Genomic DNA, 23,081 nt, shown 5'->3' on the forward strand with positions numbered 1-23,081 from the left:
AGGGACCAGTGCCCATTCTCTTCTGCCACACGGTGGCAGCATTTGAACACTGCCACTCATTTCCTCTGGGGCAAGTACACATTTTTAGGTAAAACCTTGGTCTGTGCAGTCTGATTAGAGCAGCGGTTCTCAACCTGTGGGTCGCGACCCCTTTGGGGGTCGAACGACCCTTTCACAGGGGTCGCCTAAGACCATCGGAAAACACATATATAATTACATATTGTTTTTGTGATTAATCACTATGCTTTAATTATGTTCAATTTGTAACAATGAAATTGGGGGTCACCACAACATGAGGAACTGTATTAAAGGGTCGCGGCATAAGGAAGGTTGAGAACTACTGGATTAGAGGGACATGGCTAAATGAGACTGCGTTGTCCTAACTGATGTGCTGTGTAAGTCTTCTTATGAAAATACTCTCTGTGACAGAAGAAAATAATATATAATGTTCTATTGCCATTGTGGGGAGGAAGAAACTCCTCTATCCTCAAGATTCTCAAGGCTAGTCTAATAATTAAAGTTACATGAGAGTGATTAACAAGAGAAAAAAACAAATTTAACATTTATAGAGGCATGGGAATCCCACATACATGAGAGGGTCAGAGACCCCCACTTACATGAGATGTTCAGGGACAGAAAGTTATAATGGGATATATATGATATACTGAGCCAAGGAAGAGGTAAGGTGCCTTGGGTCTTCAAAGGGTCACTGTAGGATGAACAATAGAGAAAATCAAATAAAACAATACTTTTCACAAATGTCAATAAAATTTATAAATTCTCAGTTTGATTGATGAAGAAAAAAAGAGTAGGACACAAATGACCAAAGTCAGGAATATGAGAGGGGATATGGCTGCATCCCAACATTTAAAAGAATAACATGAGAAACTTTGTGCCAACACATTTGAAAACAGAAAATATGGATAAACTTTTTGAAAGATTAAAACACAAACTAGCACAAAATAAATAGAAAACATTGGAGGTAAAGATGCTTGATTAAAAGTCTTGAAATTCTAAGGAAAATGACTTTGAAATCATGGTTCTGTGGGATGGTCCCAAACAGATTCACTCATAATTCTTACCTCTCCTTTCCAAATAGCTTATTTTATTAAATAACTATTTTCCAAATAGTTATTTTATTGGTGAAAAACAAGTACATTTTAGGTGTGTCCCAGTCTTTAAAATCTGAGAGTTTTGCAGTTTTCAGAATTCCTATTTAGAATGTTCTCCTCCTAATTTGCTTGGTTAAAGTGCTGATCCTTGAATATTCCTCAAAGAAGTCTTCTCTGACACTTAGGCTGGATTAGGTCCCTTTCCTGTTTATTGCATTATCTTAAGAACATAATATAGATGAGAAGACTGATTCATCCAGGTAGCTTTGCTATTGTGACCTTGGTTTGATTGATTAATCCTATATAATAAAAGGGTAATATGCAAATTGACCCTAACAGCAGAACTACCAGGAACAACTGGTTGATATGATGTGCATTGACCACCAGGGGGCAGACCTCAATGCAGGAGCTGCCCTCTGGTGGTCAGTGGGCTTCCGCAGGGGGAGTGCTGCTCAGCCAGAGCTGGCTCATGGCTGGCCAGCACAGCAGTGGTGGCGGGAGCCTCTTCCACATCTGTGGCAGCGCTAAAGATGTCTGACTAATGGCTCCCCAGGGGAAGCAGGCCTAGGCCATTAGTCGGACAGCCCCCAAGAGCTCCCAGGCTGCCAGAGAGATGTCTGACTGCCAGCTTAGGCCTGATCCCCCAGGAAGCAGGCCTAAGCTGGCAGGTGGACATCCCCTGAGGGGTCCTGGACTTTGAGAGGGCACAGGTTGGGCTGAGGGACACCCCCCCCCCCCCAAGTGCATGAATTTTCATGCACTCTAGTATAAATATAAAAAACTAAAGATAGATGAGTGGATAAAGATGATGTGATTATATGAATAATTGATTTATTGTTGTGATCATTTCATAATATATACAAATCTTGAATCATGTTGTACATCTGAAACTAATATAATATCACAGATAAATATAGCTCAATAATAATAAAAAAGATTACAATCATGTTCTTGTTTTGAATTTCTTGACTGATAGAAAAATTTCTGACATGATGTTTATGTTAATATACATACTTATGAAGAGTTTTTTTTTTTTTAAAATATGGAACGCTTCACGAATTTGCGTGTCATCCTTGCGCAAGGGCCATGCTAATCATCTCTGTATTGTTCCAATTTTAGTATATGTGCTGCCGAAGCGAGCACTGAAGATAGTTTTAATGATGATGCTTATCCTCAAAAACAGTGGAAAAATTGAATAGATTGTATTGTGAATATGTATAATAGTTGAATTGCTGACCCTAAAAAATATGATTTTATTAGTGGGAAAATAGTCATGGAAGTTCATTTGAAGAGAGATAGCTTAGACATAAACATATGCTGATGAATAAATAGAGGGCACCAAAAGAAGTTTCTTAAAAATACTGCCTATCAAGAGCTGCGTCAGACCTGCAAATCCTGTTCCTGACACATTGTCAGATATCTAATACCAATCTAACAGCAGTGATTATGTCAACACTGGTGGACTCTCTTTTTTCAAAGTCCTCAAGCAACTAGATTTAATGAGGATTATATATATAAGTATATAATGAGTATTTTTAAAAAGTTATCTTTATTGTAAAGTGTTACATATGTCCCTCCGTTTTCTACCATTGACCCCTTCTGGCAATTTATCAAAAAGGAATGATTGAGCCCTAGCTGGTTTGGCACAGTGGCTAGAGCATTGGCCTGCGGACCGAAGGGTCCTGTACTCAATTCCTGTCAAAGCCATGTACCCAGTTGCAGGCTCCTCCCCGGCCTGGGCCTTGGTAGGGGCCCTTGCAGGAGGCAGCCAATCAATGTGTCTCTCTTTCTCTCACATCGATGTTTCTGTCTTTCTCTCTCTCTTCTATCTTCTCTTAAAAAAAAAAAAAAATCAATGGAAAAATATCCTCCGGTGAGGATTAAAAAGAAAAAAAAAAAAAGGAATGATGAATATTTATTTAACTTTGTACAAAAATAAGTTCCATTGTATTCTGAGATATTGCAATTAAGGTTATCTCAGGGCATGAAGACACTGAAGCCGCTAAAAGACATAAGTTCAAGAAGAAAGGAAGAGGTGGCAGCCATTTCAGGCTGAGTCTGGAAAGAGTGAGATGTATTCACTGCCACTGGATGTGTAGTGGTCTTGAATTGTACCCATGTGTGTCTCAGACCAAGACAGAGCCCTGCGAGTCACCTTTCAGTGTCCTTTTTCCTTTCATCTGACATACACTTTATCAGTAAAATATACATAGTGTTGTTGTTTTTTTGGGGGGGGGGAAATATATATATAATTTTTTGCAGAGAAGATGAGAGAGTCTTTTTTTTTTTTTTTTGAAGAGAATTTTTTTAAAAAATATATTTTATTGATTTTTTACAGAGAGGAAGGGAGAGAGATAGAGAGTTAGAAACATCGATGAGAGAGAAACATCGATCAGCTGCCTCCTGCACATCTCCCACTGGGGATGTGCCCGCAACCCAGGTACATGCCCTTGACCGGAATCGAACCTGGGACCTTTCAGTCTGCAGGCCGACGCTCTATCCACTGAGCCAAACCGGTTTGGCGAGAGAGAGTCTTGAGAAAGATTCTCCCATGATGCAAGCAGGGAGGGGGAATAGCAGGTAGTGGAGGAGGAACACAAAACTCCTCCTGGACCCTTCCCTCTTATTCCCTTATGGAACAAAAGCCCTAATCTGTGTGTGAGGGAATAACAGGACAACACACGGTCACGTTAGGAGACAGGTGACAATCCATGGCAGCTGAGAGAAGGTAACATGCAAATCTTCTAGCCATGGGGAAGGAATAAGAAAAATGCCAGGAAGCCCAGAACTAGAGCAAGAGGTTGGCAAACAGCACTTGTGCAGGCCTCATCCCCAGGCCAGTGCCTGCCAAACATGGAGGCTTAGTTCTAACATCAAAGAATGACTCCCGACTCCCACCCCCACAAGGCCAATAGGTGTCAAACAAAAGTAAGTGTGAAATATGCAGGGGGAGCTAGTGAGGCTGACTCCCCTTGAAGAACAGCACAGAAGAGAGGGAAAATCCAGAGCTGAAGGTAGAGCAGATAGTTTTACTGGAAATCCTCTGGCAAACCAACCCCCAATATAGAACACAAACTGCCAATAGAAACCTTTGAAGCCTGTGGTTCATGGAGCAAAACTATAACAACCAAACAAATATCACATCCTGCTCAACTAGACTGGCAGCTCCCCCTCCCTCCACTCCACCATCTACCCAAAGGCCTAACAGAAGGAAAGGTATGCCTGAGTTAACCTACATTTCTAGCTCAGAATCCAATATAATCTGTCTTTGTAAAATGGTGGATAAATATTTATTAATATCTAAACATGTTGCATGTTCCAAAAATGTTGGGCCATATAAAAAGTCAAGGAAATTAATGTACTTCCAAGCTGCAAAGAAATTAGCACCAGACTCAGATATGCTACAGGTGTTGAAACCATCTCAAATAGAATTTAAACATCCAGATCAGCGATTTTCAACCAGTGTGCTGCAAGAATTTTTAAAACATGCAATACCTGACTATTTAGTCAGGGGCACTGACTTCTTTTCCCTTAGATTGTCAAATTAAAAAATGACAACAGCCAACACAACAATAGCCATCCAGTGTGAATGAGTCAAAATTATACCTACGTTTTTTTTTTTTATCAGATAGGCCAAAAAAATCTATTTTTAGTGTGCTGCAGAATTTTAGTAATTAGTTTATGTGTGCCACGAGATGAAAACGGTTGAAAATTGCTAATCTAGATTAATATGTTAAAGACTCTAATGGGCCGAAAACGGTTTGGCTCAGTGGATAGAGCGTCGGCCTGCGGACTGAAAGGTCCCAGGTTCGATTCCGGTCAAGGGCATGTACCTGGGTTGCGGGCATCTCCCCAGTAGGGGGTGTGCAGGAGGCAGCTGATCAATGTTTCTCTCTCATCGATGTTTCTAACTCTCTATCTCTCTCCTTTCCTCTCTGTAAAAAAATCAATAAAAATATATATATATATATAAAAAAAAGACTCTAATGGAAAAAGTTGTCAATGAACAAGATCATATATGTAATTTCAGCAACAAGATAGAAATTATTGTGGCAGGATAGTAAGAAGCTGGTCAGGACCTCCAGCGAAGTTCTGGTCAGGATCTCCAGCGAATTTCTGGTCTGGATCTCCAGCGAAGTTTTGGTTAGGATCCAGCCAAGTTCTGGTTAGGATCTCCAGAGAAGTTCTGGTCTTAGGTTCTGGTCAGGGTCTCCAGCCAGGTTCTGTAGCCATGTTCTCTCGCTAGGTTCTCCATCCAGCTTCTCCAGGTTCTCCAGCCAGGTTCTCCAGCCAAGTTCTGTAGCTAGGTTCTGTCTCTAGGTTCTGTCTTTAGGTTCTGTCTCTAGGTTCTGTGTACTGCTGTCTTGTTACATCTGTATTTATACCAGTTGATTTTAATCCTGTCAATTTCTATTCCAAAGGTTAGGGCATTTCTTATCTCCATTCCAGGGAGTGAAGATTATGTAGCTTAAGCGTGATTGTTTGTAGTTAAAGTGATTAACTACCCGCCTGGCACTTAGTTAAGAGGTTTCACTCCCTCCCTAACCTCAGGTAAAAATCCCCACCTGGGGAAACAACTTTTCTCGGAGAGGTGACCTTGGTTAAAACACATAGCGCTAAGGGGAGCAAACATATTAAGAACAGTATGCTATATACGCCAGGTTCCTTGAAACATATGCTGTGCAGATGTATCTTCCCTGCAGCGACTGTGTCAAGCAGTAAGGATGGACCGGCTTCCAGCAAAGCACTGACCACTGGGGGGCGGGGGGGGGGGGCAGACGCTCAATGCAGGAGCTGCCATGATGCACACTGGCCATTTAAAAATAAACAGCATGACAGACCTGGTGCCAACAAACCAACACTTGGCTTCCCCCAAGTGGGACACAGGCCCTGCCACCACCCCAGAGCAACACCCCACCAAATCGCAAGCAACGCCGCCAAGACCCCATGGCGCAAAATGCAGCCCACAGCCCAGCCCAGCCCTGAAAAGGTCGCTGTGGATGCCGGTAATGACGTCACATAGCAACGCCCAGCTTCCTCTCCCTAGCGACTAGCCTCCTTGGAGTTTCTTCAGCCCAGGAACCCAACTTACTTTATAGCCAGGTGCAAACATTTTACAGTTTAACCAAATGTTTGTGAAGCGTTTTCCCATGCCATCACGTGGGAAGCTTTATCAAATAAAAATAACTGTGTTCTATTTATATTCATATATTTTAAATGTTATAGTTTCAACCTCTAAGCTTGGCAGGACAAGGTTGCTGAATACTTCATTAGCTTTTCATAATGTAATCAAGGTCTCATATAAACTCATTTATATGAGAAGCCAATATTTTATGACCAATTGATTCCAGTAAAGTCCAAAGTAAAATTTGCACACATATGCAAATGAGCACTAGCCAAAAAGAATGCTGTTTAAAAGTAAATTTTAAGCTTAATACAAAGGAGAAATTTTAAAATCTCTTTCACTACTATTATAAAGTAAACTGAAAGTTATTATTCAAGCATTAAATCTCACCATTAATGAGACACCATAAGTAAAAAGTGAGTTACTTTTACTTGAAATGTATATATTGCAGTATTGGCCAGCATCTGAAAAGCAACCAAGTTTGTTGCTTTGTTTAAAAGAAAGTGAAAGTTTTAAAAAGAAACTCCCTAAATGTGGCTTAGGAATTACTATAGAAGGAAATACAGAGAGAAACGCCATAAAACACCAACATCAGCAGCTAAAATCCCAACTTGAAAAACAAAAGGGGGAATAGTGGAGAAATCTCCTGTAAATAAACTACATCAAACCTTAATTACTTTAAATTTTTTCACTTGTAATGCTGATGGCAAGGCACCCATGGAATTACACGGGTGTCTGAATAAGCCAAAGGAAAATGGTCTGGTTAAATAGAAAGATCCCAAGTCTGGTTTATGGAAGGGCCTTGACTCCTTGTTAACATTTGGTCAAGGATATGCTTGTGTATTTCCAGAAAACTTCTCCAAGCCCATGTGGATTCCTGCAAGAAATATTAACTTCAACATGGATCCAAGGGAGGAACTGACCAGATTAATGAAGACCTTGCACCTGGAAACACACCCTGTACCTGCAGCTGCAGACAATCAACTACTCCAGCCACAGATAGCAGTAGCCCTAAGCAACACACTGAAGATAAGGAATGGGAGGAGAACCTGGGGGATGGTGAAGAAAACGGTCCAGAAAGCTGAGTGAATTTGTGAAGAGACCAAAACCCCAAGAACGCCTGAGAAAAATCTTTCTTGCCATGCCAGCAGCCATCAGTTGTGCAGTAATACTACCAGGGGCAAATGGGGAAGTATATTGGACTTATGTTCCTGACCCTCCATGGGTAAGACCCCTTACTTGGGCTGATCCCCTGCCTAGTGTAGTCACCAATAATACCAAGCACCTTGGTCATCCAGGAGGACCATGGGTGGAATAAGGAAGTATATGGGCAAAGTATAATTACACGGGTGACGCCACCCAGCTTCCCTTTTGTATGGCACAGAATCCAACTACTGTTCCTTTGTGTATAGAATGAAAGAGAGGTTTCTGGCTAGCATGGACACCAAAGGAGGGGGAAGCAAAAGCCCAAATAATCTACTATCACTACTTGCTCCTGGGAGAGGTACAGAAAATGTAACATTACTAAGATAGCCCCCCACTAAGCCATTATGTAAAAAGTCTTATGAATGGCACCCCACCGAGGAAGAAATAAATTGGCAAGACTGGTATAGTGACTACCCCACCAGCAGCAAACTTAATAACAGTTTTTCTTTTGTCAATTGGAACCCCTACGGGTCTGTGTATAGTAACAGTTGCACCCTAAAATGGAAGGGGACCACATCCCATCTATATGTTGAAGCTAATCACTCCATCTCATGGCATGGAGGATGATTTGTTGGATCTCAATTACAACATGATAATTGGCCCCTACAAAATATGCAAATTAGCTGCTGCACTTGCACCTATAAAATAGTATAGTTTTAACTATAGCTTAGATAATTCCATTTGTACCTTTTGAGGAACTCCCAATAAGACAGTATTTGCCACCACCTATGTATTTGGTCCTTTTGTATTCCTCTCAGGCCCCATCCAGATGTGCCTTATTGCAACAAGCTATCTGTATGAGGTGTCATGCACAGGCTGCACACTATCCCATTCTATTAATTCTACATACCAAAAAGATTCCCTCATGATTTTGAAACAACCTGCTTTCGCTTGGGTTCCTACTAACCTAACCGAGCCTTGGGAATCTCATCAAACCTACCAACTGTTACATGACCTGGTAAAAATCTTAAAACGACAAAAAAGATTTCTTGGAATGTTAATAGCAGGACTCTTTGCCCTCACAATGTTACTTACTTCTGTGGGAATTGCTGCTTCATGCATGGTACAAACTGTTCAAACTTCTCAGTTTGTACAACAAGTTAAGGAAAATGTAACTAAGATCTTATCTATACAAAAAAGAATTGACAGCCAGTTTGAGATAGAATTATTGGCACTAAAGTCTACAGTCCTGTGGATGGGTCATAAAATCCACAGCTTAGCGCAAAGAATATCCTTGCAGTATCATTATAACTTTTCCCAGATTTGTGTTACCCCTGTTCCCTATAATAGTACCTTACACCCTTGCGAATCAATAAAAAATCACCTTCTTGGTGCTTGGGGTAAAGGTAACACAACCCTTGATATTTTAGAATTACAGCAGCATATTGTACAATTAGCACAGGCAAACTTACAAACTAATTCCTTAGGTGCCTGGCAGCAATTTAAAAAGGACATGAAAGAATTTAATCCCTTTCACTGGATCTCCTTACATTTGCCTCTTAGCATAACCACTATTGCCTATCTCATTCTTGTTCTTATATGTTTATTTCTAGTCTGCAGATGTGGAATGAAGAGTCTTAAAAGGACTCAAGCCCTTCAGCCGGCATACGCTTTTCGAGAATTATGAAGAAAACAAAAAGGGGGAGATGTGGAAGCTATCCATTAACACTATCATGAAAGTGCAACAAGGAACTTGGAAGGCTTGATGGACCTTGAACTTTAGCAAGGTTAAAGCTATGCATCAATTGTTCTGTCGAGATAATGGTGGCTCAAGCAATTTCCTGACCTAATAGTCTCAAAGTAAATTTCTACTAATATTTACTGACCTTTAAGATAGTCTGTCTGCTACCGGGTTGCCTGCCTAACTGAGGGCAAGATGTGTATTTTAAAATCGAATAAAAGCTAACAGGGCCAGGGCTTTGGGGAGCCTCTCCACTAGAGAAAGGTTTTTGCCTGGCCCCCATGCCTTTTAAATTCATATTTCTTGTCTAGTGCATTCGTTTGTGCATCAGCCCCTTTTCCAGATCCTGAACTTTAGCTGCAAATGGATGCAGCTTCACAGTCACCTTTGTCACTTAACAGTTGATTAGGAACTTTGAGAGCCAAGGACACAAATGCTAGCCAAGGACCAAGCAGTTGGGTTTTTTTAAATGATAGCAGCTGCAGGCCTGCTATGTAAATTCTTTTCCGCAAAGTAAATGCCCATATCTTTAAATCTAAATGAATAAGGTAGATATATATGTGACTGGGTGTACTGAAAATAAAAATAAAAATATGATAGCCGTTTTCTAAAAGTGTTTAAAATATTTACTCAATCAAGATTAAAATTTTCAATAGCTTTAAAACAATGTTATGTAAACCACAAACTACCTTATTAGCATTATTTAACAAGTGAGGTATCCTATTTTCATTGGAAAAGCACTCTTACTTACACTGTATTGTCCAGAGTGAAAAGAACAGTGTGTCCATATTGTCATGTAAGCCAAAGAATACCATGACTTCTTCCTCCATTTGCCAATAAAAGGCCTGCCACAATCTCAACCCCCAGCTTTGGCATAATGGCTTTCCCTTCTCTTTGGGCCTGCTCACTAATTGGCTGCTTTTCTGTTTCATTAGCAGAAGCATACAATCTCTCAGGTCTGTATCCTCCCCTATGGAAGGAGAGTCCTGGTCAGTTCAGTGACTACAGGGTGAAAAATGGAAAGTACATTATTAATCCCTGGGTATATCCTGAGAGATTGGGGATGTATAAAATTCTACTGAGCCAGACAGCCAGTTATTTTGAAAAATTTGCACCAGAAAATGAACAAAATATATTCTGGGGACTGCCTCTACAGCATGGCTGGCAATATACTGCAGGTAAGACTGACTCTTGTTTTCAGTCTAATGATCTACCAATATAACCACATAGTAATTGGGAAACCGGACTCTATATATGTCATATGATGTTTTTCGAATGGATTATTTTATTTTCCCTCCTTCCCCCACATAACACTATTTTCTTCCCTTTCTCCTCCTCCTCCATAATTCCTTCTTTCATGTGTTGCCCATTTTTAGTAGAAACTGCAATAGGCATACAGTGTAGTTGCCAAACACAAAAAGACTTCATTTCTAATCTATTGAGCATTCTGAAAGTATTTATTGAACTTCTACTAGGTGCCAGACTCCATTCTAAACAGTGAGATGAGCTTTAAAAACAAAGGTTGTATCAAATTAATTTGAATTCCTTAGAGTTCTAATTATGTTACCTTTGGGGATGATGGCAAATAGTGGCACCTTGTGCATAAGAGATGTTTTTCTGCAAATTATTTATTCCATTTGAAAATAAAGTACATTCAGTGTTCAGTTAGAAGATATGTTTGTGCGCAAGATTCATAAATTAAAGAATATTTTTGTTTTGGCTGACAGAGAGCTCTTGAAAAACAGTGGTGCCTCTTGCCCACTCCATACTGATAACACTACCAGTAAGGAAATTAGTTCAGTTCTTATGGGGAAAAAATATAGGGAGATAATAGTTTATCTGTGGCATGCGGGTCACATGCAGGAGCTACTGAGGTTGGCAAGCTACCCATCTTAGTCAAGGTATATCTTGAGACTCAAATCTACTTTTATTTATCTGGCTTTCCCTTAGCATCAAAAAGACCATGGTCCAGGAGAAATCGTGAACATAGACTTCACTATGGGAGGCGTGCCAGTCTCAGGGGACTGCAAGCCCGTGGTAGTAGGAGGCTGCATGGGCTGGTAGATTAATGCCTTTCTTGCTCTTGCATCACATTCACACATTAGGACCAAGCCTGACTAAACTCACCTAGTGACAAGCTTATATGTGCCCAGCATTTTCTAAGAGCGAAGTGGAATGTGTGTGTGGAAATAATATTTGAGACACCTTCCATGCCATCAAATACATTACAACACCATTGGAACAGGAAATATAGCAAAAATTAAACAGAGAACAAATACATAATAACGAAAGAGAGTGGAGTCAGTAGTAATAATTAGTAATGTTATTATTCCCATTTTATAACTAAGGCATAAGTGGGAAGTTATTTAACAAAGGTGAACTGAATAAATGACAGCAGGGATTTGGTTTGCCTGTAGGTCTCTTTTAATCTGTGTGCCTATTACCACCCTCATTTTGAAGGGAAGAAGAGAAGGAACCAGAAGAGAAAATAATTACAAAAGTAAATAATATTCAAGACAGGTAATTCAAGAGTACAAAATTGTAGTAATAAAAAAAAAATCGATTCAGAGAAGAGAAATGAAGGATAAAGAGTGATAGGAAGAAGAATACTAGTCATCAGAAGATACATGTTTAAACAGTCAGATGGCTACCAGTTTGGAGGGTGTTTGGGGGGTCGGTATAGGGAGTGAAGGGATTAAGAAATACAAATTGGCCCTGGCCGGTGGTGCTCAGAGATTAGAATATTAGCCCAAACATCAAAGGGTCTCAGGTTAGGTTGATGGTCAGGGGCATGTACCTGGGTTGCAGGTTCAATCTCTGGCCCAGGTTGGGGCATGTGCAGGAGGCAACCTATCGATGTGTCTCTCTCACATCGATCTCTCTCTCTCTCCCCACCTTCCTTTTACTCTAAAAAAATATTGATGGAAAAATATCCTTGGGTGAGGATTAACAACAAAAAAAGAAGTACAAATGGGCAGTTATAAAATAGTCACTGGGAAGTAAAGTACAGCATAGGGAATATGCAGTCAGTAATGTTGTAATAACTATGTACAGTGTCAGCTGGATACTAGATTTATAGGGGGGATCACTTCTTAAGTTATATAAATGTATAACCACTATATTATACACTGGAAGCTAATATACTACTATCAACTGTAATTGAAAAACAAAAATAATTAATTAAAAAGATAAATGTGTATCTTTACCAAAAAAAAAAAAAAAGCTCACCTAATTCAGTGACAATTATAAACAGTTTCAAAATGTGCCTAATAAATAATTTGTGTATCTCCTCTCTGCTAGGCAGATTAGCAGATCCCAGCCAGAGGACAGACTGTGGCTATGATTCTGGAGATCGTTTGTGCATCTCTGAGGACAGTTGGTGGGCTGGTAAGTTCATTTAAATAGCAAAATAGGTAATAGTCCCCCTCCCCCACCCTCCCCCCCCCCCCCCCCGCCCGAAAAAACCCCCACAAAAACAACAACCCCGTATTCAACACAACATTCTAGGGACAGAGACAAAACAAAAATATTACTATTTCTTTGTTAAAATAAATCTTCATCATGTATCCTGTGGCCTGTATGCCACATTCTAGGATGTAACAGCCACAAGTTATGATTCCTTAGGACATATTCTGCTTTTCACAGAAGGACTGAAACAAGGAACTTCAAAGGACGATGGCCTGACAGACTAGCACTGGCAGTTAGGTGGGAGGTACTGCTAGTGACAGGGAAATGGGAGGACAAGAAAATGATCCCTTTTCTTATTTTGCTCAGAGCAAGTGTGTAGCTTTTAAACCCGTAAATAGAGATTCATCTACCACAAATCATTTTATCAAGCAGGAATCTAAGGTTTTAGTCAGATACTGAATACAAAAACAATCAGAAGGCATTTTCTAATTCTTCAGTGTTATTCTGTGTTTTGCAATTAGTTTATACACAATTAGTTTGCACACAATTTCTTAAAGATATTTCTCAATAATTAGAAACAAGATCTCACTAAAGTTCACTTTTCTGGAGTGACACACATCATATCAACCTTTACATATTTTTTCAAAAATGACATGGATTGGTTCTTCTCAAAGACCCACATAGAATCAAGGCCACAGGTCTAGAATCAAGTCCCTGCCCCAGCCTGCCTCCCCATCCTCTCACCTTCTGGGGTCCAATCCCAGCGGGTCCAGGGGTCCCCAAAGGTGTGGACGGAGTCGGCGAAGAAGGAATGACACGAAGACAGCCTTCAGTTGATCAGCAGCCTAGTCAGGACCTCTAGCCAGGATCTCCAGCCAAAGTTCTGGTTAGGATCTGATGAGGATCTGATGAGGATCTGATGAGGATCTGATGAGGATCTGATGATTATTGTCTTGTTACATCCGTATTTATACCAGCCGATTTTAATCCTGTCAATTTCTATTACAAAGGTTAGGGCTTCTTATCTCCATTCCAGGGAGTAAAGATTATGTAGCTTAACTACCCGCCTGGCACTTAATTAAGGGGTTGTATCCCCTCCCTAACCTCAGGGAAAGATCCCCACCTGGGGAAACAACCTCTCTCGGAGAGGTGACCTTGGTTAAAACACATGGCGCTAAAGGGAGCAAACATATTAAGAACAGTATGCTATATATGCCAGGTCCATTGAAACATATGCTGTGCAGATGCCTCTTTCCTGCAGCGACTGTGTCAAGCAGCAAGGATGGACCGGCTTCCGGCACTCACCCTCCTAGCCTCATCCACGCCAACCAATACATGGCTTTTATTGCATCTTTAAAATATCACATTAAGTCTGAGGAATCATCCGAATCTTGCTATTGCTGTAGCTGGAATACTAAGATCTTGTTCATCAGTCTGCTGAACTGGTCCCTTTTCAGAAACATAGACACTATCCAACATATTTCTGATATCCTTGTTTTTAACTGTTGTGGCTTGCTGAATCAAAGCAGCTGAATTTGATTAAAGTTCAATGTTGTTTCCTTAAAGAATTAACTCATCTTTCTGGGCTTGAGATACTGAAAAAGACGCGCCTGGCCTCATCTGAACCCTGCAAATGTCCTTTTCATCCAAGAAGTTTCTGATTTCAACAAGGGAACTAGTATGAATTAATGGTGTTCATGGGGGAAGTGAGCATACACAGACCTTGCCTTGTAACGGAAGCCCAGCGACACACCCTTGATCATGTTCTGTACATGGCCGCAGCCTGTTGCTTTCTATTTCCACACCGCTTGTCAACCCAGAGCCGCATCTTTTTCTTTCCAAGGAGACTGAGTTCTATCTACAGTGATGTGATTGAAGTGCCTCTGGGGCCTTTATAAAAATAACTGTGCTTTCTTTCAGAATGATGTTGACAGGTTTTGGAATGCCGACAGTCTGATTACTGACAATGGTCTTCATCCTCTCAGTAGATGTGGCAAAAGAGCTAGATCAAGTTTTTTTTTGTTTTGTTTTGTTTTTTTTTTTCAGATTTACTTAGTACAGTGGGGCCTTGACTTACGAGTGTCCCGACTAACGAGTTTTGGTCTCTTGGTCTCTCGGCCGATTTTTTTGCATTGAGTTGATAGAGTAATTTGAGTTAACGAGCTCCTTAACGAGCTCGGTCTCAGAATGAATTAAGTCAAGGCCCCGCTGTAGTTTGAAGTATCAGCCTGCTATAGTGGGTGTGGGACTGCATTCACAAATGGATATGTATGATGAAAAATTTTCTGCATCACCAGTGGGAATCAGTATAGCCTTTACAGCCAACTATATTATAATATCTAAATCTGCTGAAGTAGGTTATATGCAGAGAGAAAAACAACTTAATTCATTGTTAATTTAGTTATCCAAAGATCTATTGTCAACACTTAATCCAACATTTAAAAAATATATATATTTTATTGATTTTGTACAGAGAGAAAGGGAGAGGGATAGAGAGTTAGAAACATCCATCAGCTGCCTCCTGCACACTCCCTACTGGGTATGTGCCCGCAACCAAGGTACATGTCCTTGACCGGAATCAAACCTGGGACCCTTCAGTCCGCAGGCCTGTGCTCTATCTACTGAGCCAAACCGGTTAGGTCCAACATTTTAACTTTAAAGACCTAATGTAATATAAGGACTTTGTAATGTCATGATTGCTCATTGAACTTGCTTAAACAAAATATCAATACTATAACCACATTAAAATATTTTAGAAAAAAGTCACATTTCGTGGCAAAACCTCAGTTAAAAGTGTTGTATTATTCTGTGCACAAGTAGATACCTATTTTCCTTATATACTTACTGCTTTGAAAAGAAAATATTACCGAATCCATTAAAATGATGTTTTGTTTTAAAACATTATAGTCAACTACTTTAACTTATATTTATGATTGTAGAGATATTAACAGAAGCATATTAAAGTTAGATATATAATTCCTACTGAGAATTTCAATTTGTTTTTCACTGACTGTTTTAATATATTGCTGGATCTGTGAGTTTTTGCTTAATGGTTTACAGATTTACTTAAAAATATCCTTGATCACATTTGTTAGTGCTTGTGGTGATAATAGGTATTTTGCTCTTACAGACATGAATTACTTTCTCTCCGCATTGCCCTTCCTTGCTGCGGTTGGCTCTGACATAATGGGGATATCATCAGACCAAGTCATACTTTTGCCACCACCCAAGGATCAAACAAAGTTTTGTCTTAATGTTTCTACTTGTCAGTCATCCTTCCCTAAGACAATGAGAAAGTGGAATGTCTTCTACCAGGTTCCATTTTATATTTGTAATTTATTCTCCTAAGAGGTGGTAAAATAAGGTATTTTTTTTTTGGTAAAATGCTTTGATTTAGGTTTTTGTGTGCATTATACAATATTTTCCTCAGTATTACAATGTAAATTTTTATGCAAGTTATATTAATATTATTACACTGCAGCAGGACATTACATGCCATTAACATCCTCTGACTCAATAAAGCATTAACATGAAATCTATCCACTCATCTCACCCTAAAAAAATTATATGTAAATGTGAGAGCACCCAGTATATAACACTGAATGAAATTATTCTGGTTAATTGAACCTTTAAATCAAACATGGGATAACTCTTGAGAGAAATATGATTATAGAGTTGTTTTTAGAGCAGTCAACTTATTTATTTATTTTATTGATTTTTTACAGAGAGGAAGGGAGAGAGATAGAGAGTTAGAAACATCGATGAGAGAGAAACATCAATCAGCTGCCTTCTGCACATCTCCCACTGGGGATGTGCCCGAAACCCAGGTACATGCCCTTGACCGGAACTGAACCTGGGACCCTTCAGTCCGCAGGCCGACGCTCTATCCACCGAGCCAAACCAGTTTCAGCAGCAGTCAACTTATTTAAACTGCATTTATAAATGACCACATGTAGGTAGAACTAACAATTATGCGGCAATTAAAAGAAAATATTCAATGAGCAATATAAAATACATTGGTGAAGCATAGACATGGACCAAGATCAGTGCTGAAAACAGAGATTTCTTAGCGCTACAGTTTTAGTTTGTTATTTTAGATCAGTTTAAATTAAATATTATAATAATATTTTCCTTTTCTTAATCTTAAACTTTTGTTATAATTTCAAGTATGGTAGCAGAGAAAAAATGATAAAAATAAAGTATTGATTGCTGGGAAAATATTTGTACTTCATTTCTTATAAATGCATTCAATATTACTACAAATAATAGGTAATTACTATAGTCTTTCCAGAGTGTTAGTCACTGATGGCTTACACAAACTAGTTCTTAGAAACAAAATTCTCCTTTGATGTAGACTATTGTTAAATTGTAAATTTAAACAAGATGAAATTGTAGGGAAATAAATTGTTATATTTTTCTCAAATATGAATTAATTTCTCCTCTTTACTATAGCATTTGCAGTTACCTTCTAGTAGCTTTGAGGACTTATTGAAGTACTTATGGGCTGCACATGTATCAGCTTTGGAAGATGCTTACAAAATATTTGAAGATAGGTAAGATTGGATCCCAAATAATTTTTATTTAATATGGCAAATAATTTGGGGGTTTATTTATGTTTTTATATTCTTCTTCTAACATAACTGTCAATCTTCCTATTAAATAACATATCTAATAATCGGGGTATTGAATGATGAGGTGTTTATATTTTAGTATGGTCAGGCTCAAAAAGTGAAGAAAGGGCACAAATTTGAGAAGAAATATCTCATACCAAAAAACCAACACATAGAACTTACAACCAATTTCTCTCTATTTAAGAAAAAGACATTTTATTCGTTATTTTGATTGCAGACATATAATATGACTAGAGGCCCAGTGCATAAAATTTGTATACGGGTAGGGTCCCTAAGCCTGGCCAGCGATCAGGGCTGATCAGGGCCTTCAGGGTGCTGGCCGGGGCCTTCCTTCATTCCACGCTGCCCCCTGGTGGTCAGCGCATATCATAGCAAGCGATCGAACTCCCAGTCTCCCTGTTGAACTCCTGAGGGGACAATTTGCATATTAGGCTTTTATATATATAGATAGGGGCATACTTGGGTGAAAAACCAGTATCAGGGTTAGCACACTTGAAAGAAAATGTAGCACAGCAGGGAGCAGACAGCATTTCAAGAAGAATGAGACTGTTAAAAAATTGCAAGTTGTTCAGCATGCTTAGATGGCTGTTGAGAATAGGAACCATGAATTATAGAGTTATAAAATAATTTCTACACCCTTAACCTCACCACTGTGATAATTGTCCCCCAAATATATGAGAGTTTGGTTTCCCAGAAGACTGCATCCTGTAGGAAAAGCCCATGTATTTAGAAAATTGGACAAGAAAAGCACACACATATTTCCCTGGGATGCTCAGTATTTCGGGGGTCTCCTAACTTCCAGAAATCAATAGTGACAAAGGATGCATGAATCTAGCAAAAACACTGCCTTCGAATCTTTGATTTTTATCTGCCCATTTCTAAAGAGTATTACTTAGTAATTGTCTAATATTTAGTTATTATATAATATGCAAAGATAAGGTATCTTTTTAAAAGTGATAAAACTCAAAATAAAATATAAAAACCTAATTGGATGCCCCTTTACAAATTTAAAATTTTAACTACCTATATTTGTATTTTCAAAGGTAAGTACTCAGGCCCTAGCTGGTTTGGCTCAGCAGATAGAGGGTAGTCTCATGGACTGAAGGGTCCTGGATTTGATTTCAGTCAAAGGCATGTAACTCGGTTGTAAGCTCAATCCCGCATGTGGGAGGCAATCGATCAATGTGTCTCTCTCATATCGATGTTTCTCTCTGTTTCTCCCCATCCCTTCCACTCTCTAAAAAGCAATGAAAAAAATATCCTTCGGTGAGGGTTAAAAAAAAACACCATACAATAAAAAACAACAACAAAAAACACCACAAAGGTAGGAACTCAGGCCATCACATTCTAAAATTAAGATCTACATTCTTCGTTTGTTGACAGAAGTTGAATTTTTTTCTAGAAAACACTGAGTCTGAAATTCTTAGTGGACTAATTATAATTATACATGTGTCCACTTGTCTTTTAGGTTGCAAGACTATTCTAAACCAGAAGCAGATTTTGGAAAAAGTTGGTATGTGGATGTGGGATATATAGCTACAGCCAAGTTTCCTACAACCTTGATTAGAACACATGAATTCCAGAAGTGTCTGCCACCACGAATGCTTGTCAGTGGAGACAGAGCCCCCTACATCAGTGACTTTACTAAACTTCAGAACATAGTCCTGCTTGGTTTAAATATTCTTCATGAAGTGGATAACGCGACAGGTAAGGGCCTCATTAAAAATACCTTAAACAAGCCCTAGCTGGTTTGGCTCAGTGGATAGAGTGTAGGCCTGTGGACTGAAGGGTCCTGGGTTCAATTTTGGTCAAGGGCATATGCCCAGGTTGCGGCCTTGATTCCCGGTAGGGGGCGTGCAGGAGGCAGTTGATCAATGATTCTCTCTCATTATTGATGTTTCTATCTCACTCTCCCTCTCCTTTCCTCTCTGAAATCAATAAAAATAGCCCTAACTGGTTTGGCTCAGTGAATAGAGCATCGACCTGCAGACTGAAAGGTCTCAGGTTCGATTCCGGTCAAGGGCATGTACCTTGGTTGCAGGCACATCCCCAGTAAGAGGTGTGCAAGAGGCAGCTGATCGATGTTTCTCTCTCATCAATGTTTCCAACTCTCTATCTCTCTCCCTTCCTCTCTGTAAAAAATCAATAAAATATATTTTAAAAAATTAATAAAAATAAAAATATATTTTAAAAAATACCTTAAACAAAATCAACATAACATTGAGTTGTAAAGAAACAAATAATGATTATATCACACTACAGGCCCAGTGCATGAAATTAGTGCACAGGTAGGGTCCCTAGACCTGCCAGCAATCAGGGCTGATCAGGGCCTTCTGGCTGCTGGCCGGGGCTTTCCTTCACTCTGTGCCGCCCCCTGGTGGTCAGCGCATGTCATAGTGAGTGATTGAGCTCCCTGTCTCCTGGTTGAACTCTTGAGGAGACAATTTGCATATTAGGCTTTTATACATACAGATACTTTCAAAGAAAGTCGTGCTTTCCTGTGGGTATCCATGTTACACATTTTAAATATATATATATTTTTATTGATTTCAGAGAGGAAGGGAGAGGGAGAGAGAGATAGAAACATGAATGATGAGACAGAATCATCGATCGGTTGCCTCCTGCACACCTCTCACTAGGGATTGAGCCTGAAACCTGGGCATATGCCCTTGACTGGAATTGAACTCAGGACCCTTCAGTCCACAGGCTGAAGCTCTATCTACTGAGCCAAACCAACAAGGGCTTCATGTTACACATTTTGATCCTTCCACTCATGATCTGTCCTTATTGACCATGAAGCCACCAGACTATCTCAAGCCCATGTTTTTAAATCTATAACCCATATTCTGTCTTTCTTTCCTTATACATGGCTCTTCAATTTAGAATGAAATAAAGCACATCAAAATAAATCCTGCTACGATTAATGGATTTATATAAGCTCCCTCCATCCAGTCTTACTAATCATGGATGAAGCACTCTGTTCCATTTCCTCAACTGTAGGATTTCTGAGTAGAGTGAATTGATAATTGTCTGTTTGAATAACCATAGTATCCCAAATTTCCAGATATGCTCTTATGCAGTGAACCAAGCTTAAAACAATTTAAAAAATTGATATTTTTAAAACAAACAAAACAAAATAAAAAATCTGAAAGATATAAAAACATAGTAAACACAAATACGTTAAATATATGATTTGAAATCTTATTTGCATTACTTAGAGTAACAAATATACCCAAATATTTTAGGGGCTTTACGTAATTGGAGTTTTTTGCTCCAGTAATGGTGCCATATTTCACTGATAAAAAAAACAGGGGCTTCATAAGTTTAAGTAATTCCCCAGATGGTGAATGACCCAGTAAGTTTGCATCCTGGCAGTATTATTTTAAAGCCTGTGCTTTTTCCCCTTAACAAATCATCCTGCATACAGAAATCCATGCTCCAGGATAGTTTGGAATGTGCTATTAACACTTTGCTCTTGTTGGATGTATCAAGGCGAGACTTGATAACTCAGTGTTACCAAATCTAAAAATTTCAAACTAGCTTAACTTCTTCACTAGTCTAGATACAAAGAAGAGAAAAAGTGCTTTCTCAGGTCTTAGGACATTAATAGATTAGCCAACTGAGAAACATGAAACCAAATGCTCTCACCCACCAATCAAGTAATATGCTACAACTACATGGAGCAGAGTAAAGGATGTTCATGAAAATTAAATGGACATTAAGCATTACCCTCCCATCCCCAGAGTCTAGGAAGATACTTTCAAACTGCTGCCTTTTGTACATTAACAGATCTAACCTGAAATATGTTTTAGTTTCAATCATCATTTTAAAAACTCTATTTTACTACTTTCTTAAAACACATTTTAATTGCTATACCTTTTACTTATTTTTAAAAGTACATCTAAGTATATGTATATTCAATGTTTAAAAGTCTAAGAGTATAAACACATGAAATGAAAATAAAAATCTTCATCATCTCTCCTCAATCACATCTCTTAGTCTTTCACCTATTTTTTAAAATAGTTTTTGGTGCAAATTTCTAGGATTTTTTAAATAAATCAAACAGTGCAAATAAATGAATAAATAAAACCTGTGCAGTTTGTACAAATGAAATCACACTCACTGCTCTGCACTATACTTTTTCAACTGAAAATTTTTCTTGGAGCTTTTCCTGTATCAGAAGGTGTTAATCCAACTATTTTCTTTAGAGGATATGTAGTGTTTTATTTAATAAATTATACCTGTAGAGATTATTTTATGTTATAAGCTATTGGCAATATAACAACAAAGGCATTTTATACATACTTTTTGGGCACAATTTATTATCTTACCAATACATTTTTAGAAAGGAAATGAATTAAAATTAATGGGCCATATATTGCCAACTGGTACTCAAAAAAGTTTTCAGGACTTTACATTTTTGTCATAAAACTATGAATTAAGGTTCTTCTTTTTCTCCAACCCACTACCAAATAACAATTTCTATAATTTGTGTTAGTTTATTATGTAGAAAAAGTTGCTTAACTATTATATGAATTTATAGTCTTTGAATGTGTTCATGCACTTTATCCAGTTTTCTATGGAGTTGCTTAATTTTTCTTATTCATTTTTATAAGAAGAGCTGGTCACAGAAAAAAAAAAAAATAATAAAAAATAAAAATAAAAAAGAAACAGAGAAAAAAAAAAAAAGAGAGAAAAAAAAAAAGAGCTGGTCAGTTAATTTTAAAAACATGTGTAAAATTATCATGTAATGAACATATAATATTTGTATGTAAAACACATATAATTTTATTTAAAATAAACATTTCAATAATTGAGCTTAAACTTACATGTAAAAATTTTATATCTTTGCCAGGGTCATTCTCTTTGACTGTATGGAAAATTTTAATGAAGACAGAAGGTGCAAGAAAACTAGTTCTGGAGCTTTCAGAAAAAGTTCTTGAAATCTTTAATCTAAAATTTCTGGAAATAATGAATCAACAATAAAAGTTTTTAATTTTTTAGGCAATAGAAATTTCAAAATTTAACACGATTATAACCAGAATAGTTTTCTTGATTCTGTTGTTTTTTATTTATGCTGATTTGTTAGAATTTTGTCCATGCATACCTAATTTTCTTTTCTTTTCTTTTCTTTTCTTAGAGTTAGTATATAAAAGAAGGAGGCTTTGTGAGGCTCCTACGGTTTCTGGTGGGAGTTATTATTATTATTATTTTTATTGTCTAAAGTTTTCCATATGTCTTCTTTTACCCCAATTGACACCCCCCCAAGCCATTCCTACCCCAGGCAAGCCCCCACTGCCCCAGTGTCTGTGTCCATTGGTTATGCTAATACATGCATACCTAATTTTAAATTCAAATTAATGGTATGATTATTTTGTTTAATTAATAATTCTTAATTTTTAATCCATCAATATATAAAGTTTAGCCTTTAAAAAAGATTGTATTAAACTATTATAAATCACTGAGAAATTAATAAACAGACATTAAACTCACATGGCTCTTTTGTTATTAACATATGTAACCTAATTTTATGAAATTTAGGTTAATATCTTGCTGATTTATAACCAAAATTCAGAACATTTGAAAAATCCTATTAAAATTTTAAAACTCATAAAACTTAACTGGCCAGTAGAATACCTAAGTTGTCATTTTTGTGTGTGCATTTTTACTGATCATAAGTTTATAGCAATTGTATACTCAGTTTCCTCTCCATGGTCCACATGTGATAATGAATGTTCAAGGAGAGGATGCACTGGCGGGAAGTGGTGACATCCAAAGCTGACATGAAGCTTTCATATGAGGATTTCCCAGGGCTTTATCAGACTAATTCTACCTGTTATGCCCAGATTTCAGGATCCCCAAAAGACAACCAGGGAGCCAGCCGAGTCCGATGCAAAAAGCAAAAGAGTCTTTATTCG

At 38.2% G+C, this 23,081-nt stretch overlaps 1 protein-coding gene and 1 non-coding gene across 2 annotated transcripts; one reads left to right on the forward strand and one right to left on the reverse strand.

Moving 5' to 3' along the window:
* Positions 1–2,148: 2,148 nt before the first annotated feature.
* On the reverse strand, positions 2,149–2,255 carry LOC139013429 (U6 spliceosomal RNA). The gene has a single exon (XR_011472062.1). It is a non-coding gene; the product is annotated as a U6 spliceosomal RNA (small nuclear RNA).
* Positions 2,256–10,001: 7,746 nt separating this feature from the next.
* CUNH6orf58 (chromosome unknown C6orf58 homolog) lies at positions 10,002–22,149 on the forward strand. The gene is made up of 6 exons (XM_070419081.1): positions 10,002–10,302; positions 12,425–12,511; positions 15,663–15,847; positions 16,985–17,085; positions 18,632–18,870; positions 22,019–22,149. The coding sequence occupies exons 1-6, from the start codon at positions 10,002–10,004 to the stop codon at positions 22,147–22,149; spliced, it is 1,044 nt and encodes a 347-aa protein (XP_070275182.1).
* The last annotated feature ends 932 nt before the right edge of the window (positions 22,150–23,081 follow it).

Source organism: Myotis yumanensis, unplaced genomic scaffold (assembly GCF_028538775.1).
Source record: "Myotis yumanensis isolate MYYU_CA2020_CCGP unplaced genomic scaffold, mMyoYum1.0.hap1 SCAF_6, whole genome shotgun sequence".
Classification (NCBI taxonomy): domain Eukaryota; kingdom Metazoa; phylum Chordata; class Mammalia; order Chiroptera; family Vespertilionidae; genus Myotis; species Myotis yumanensis.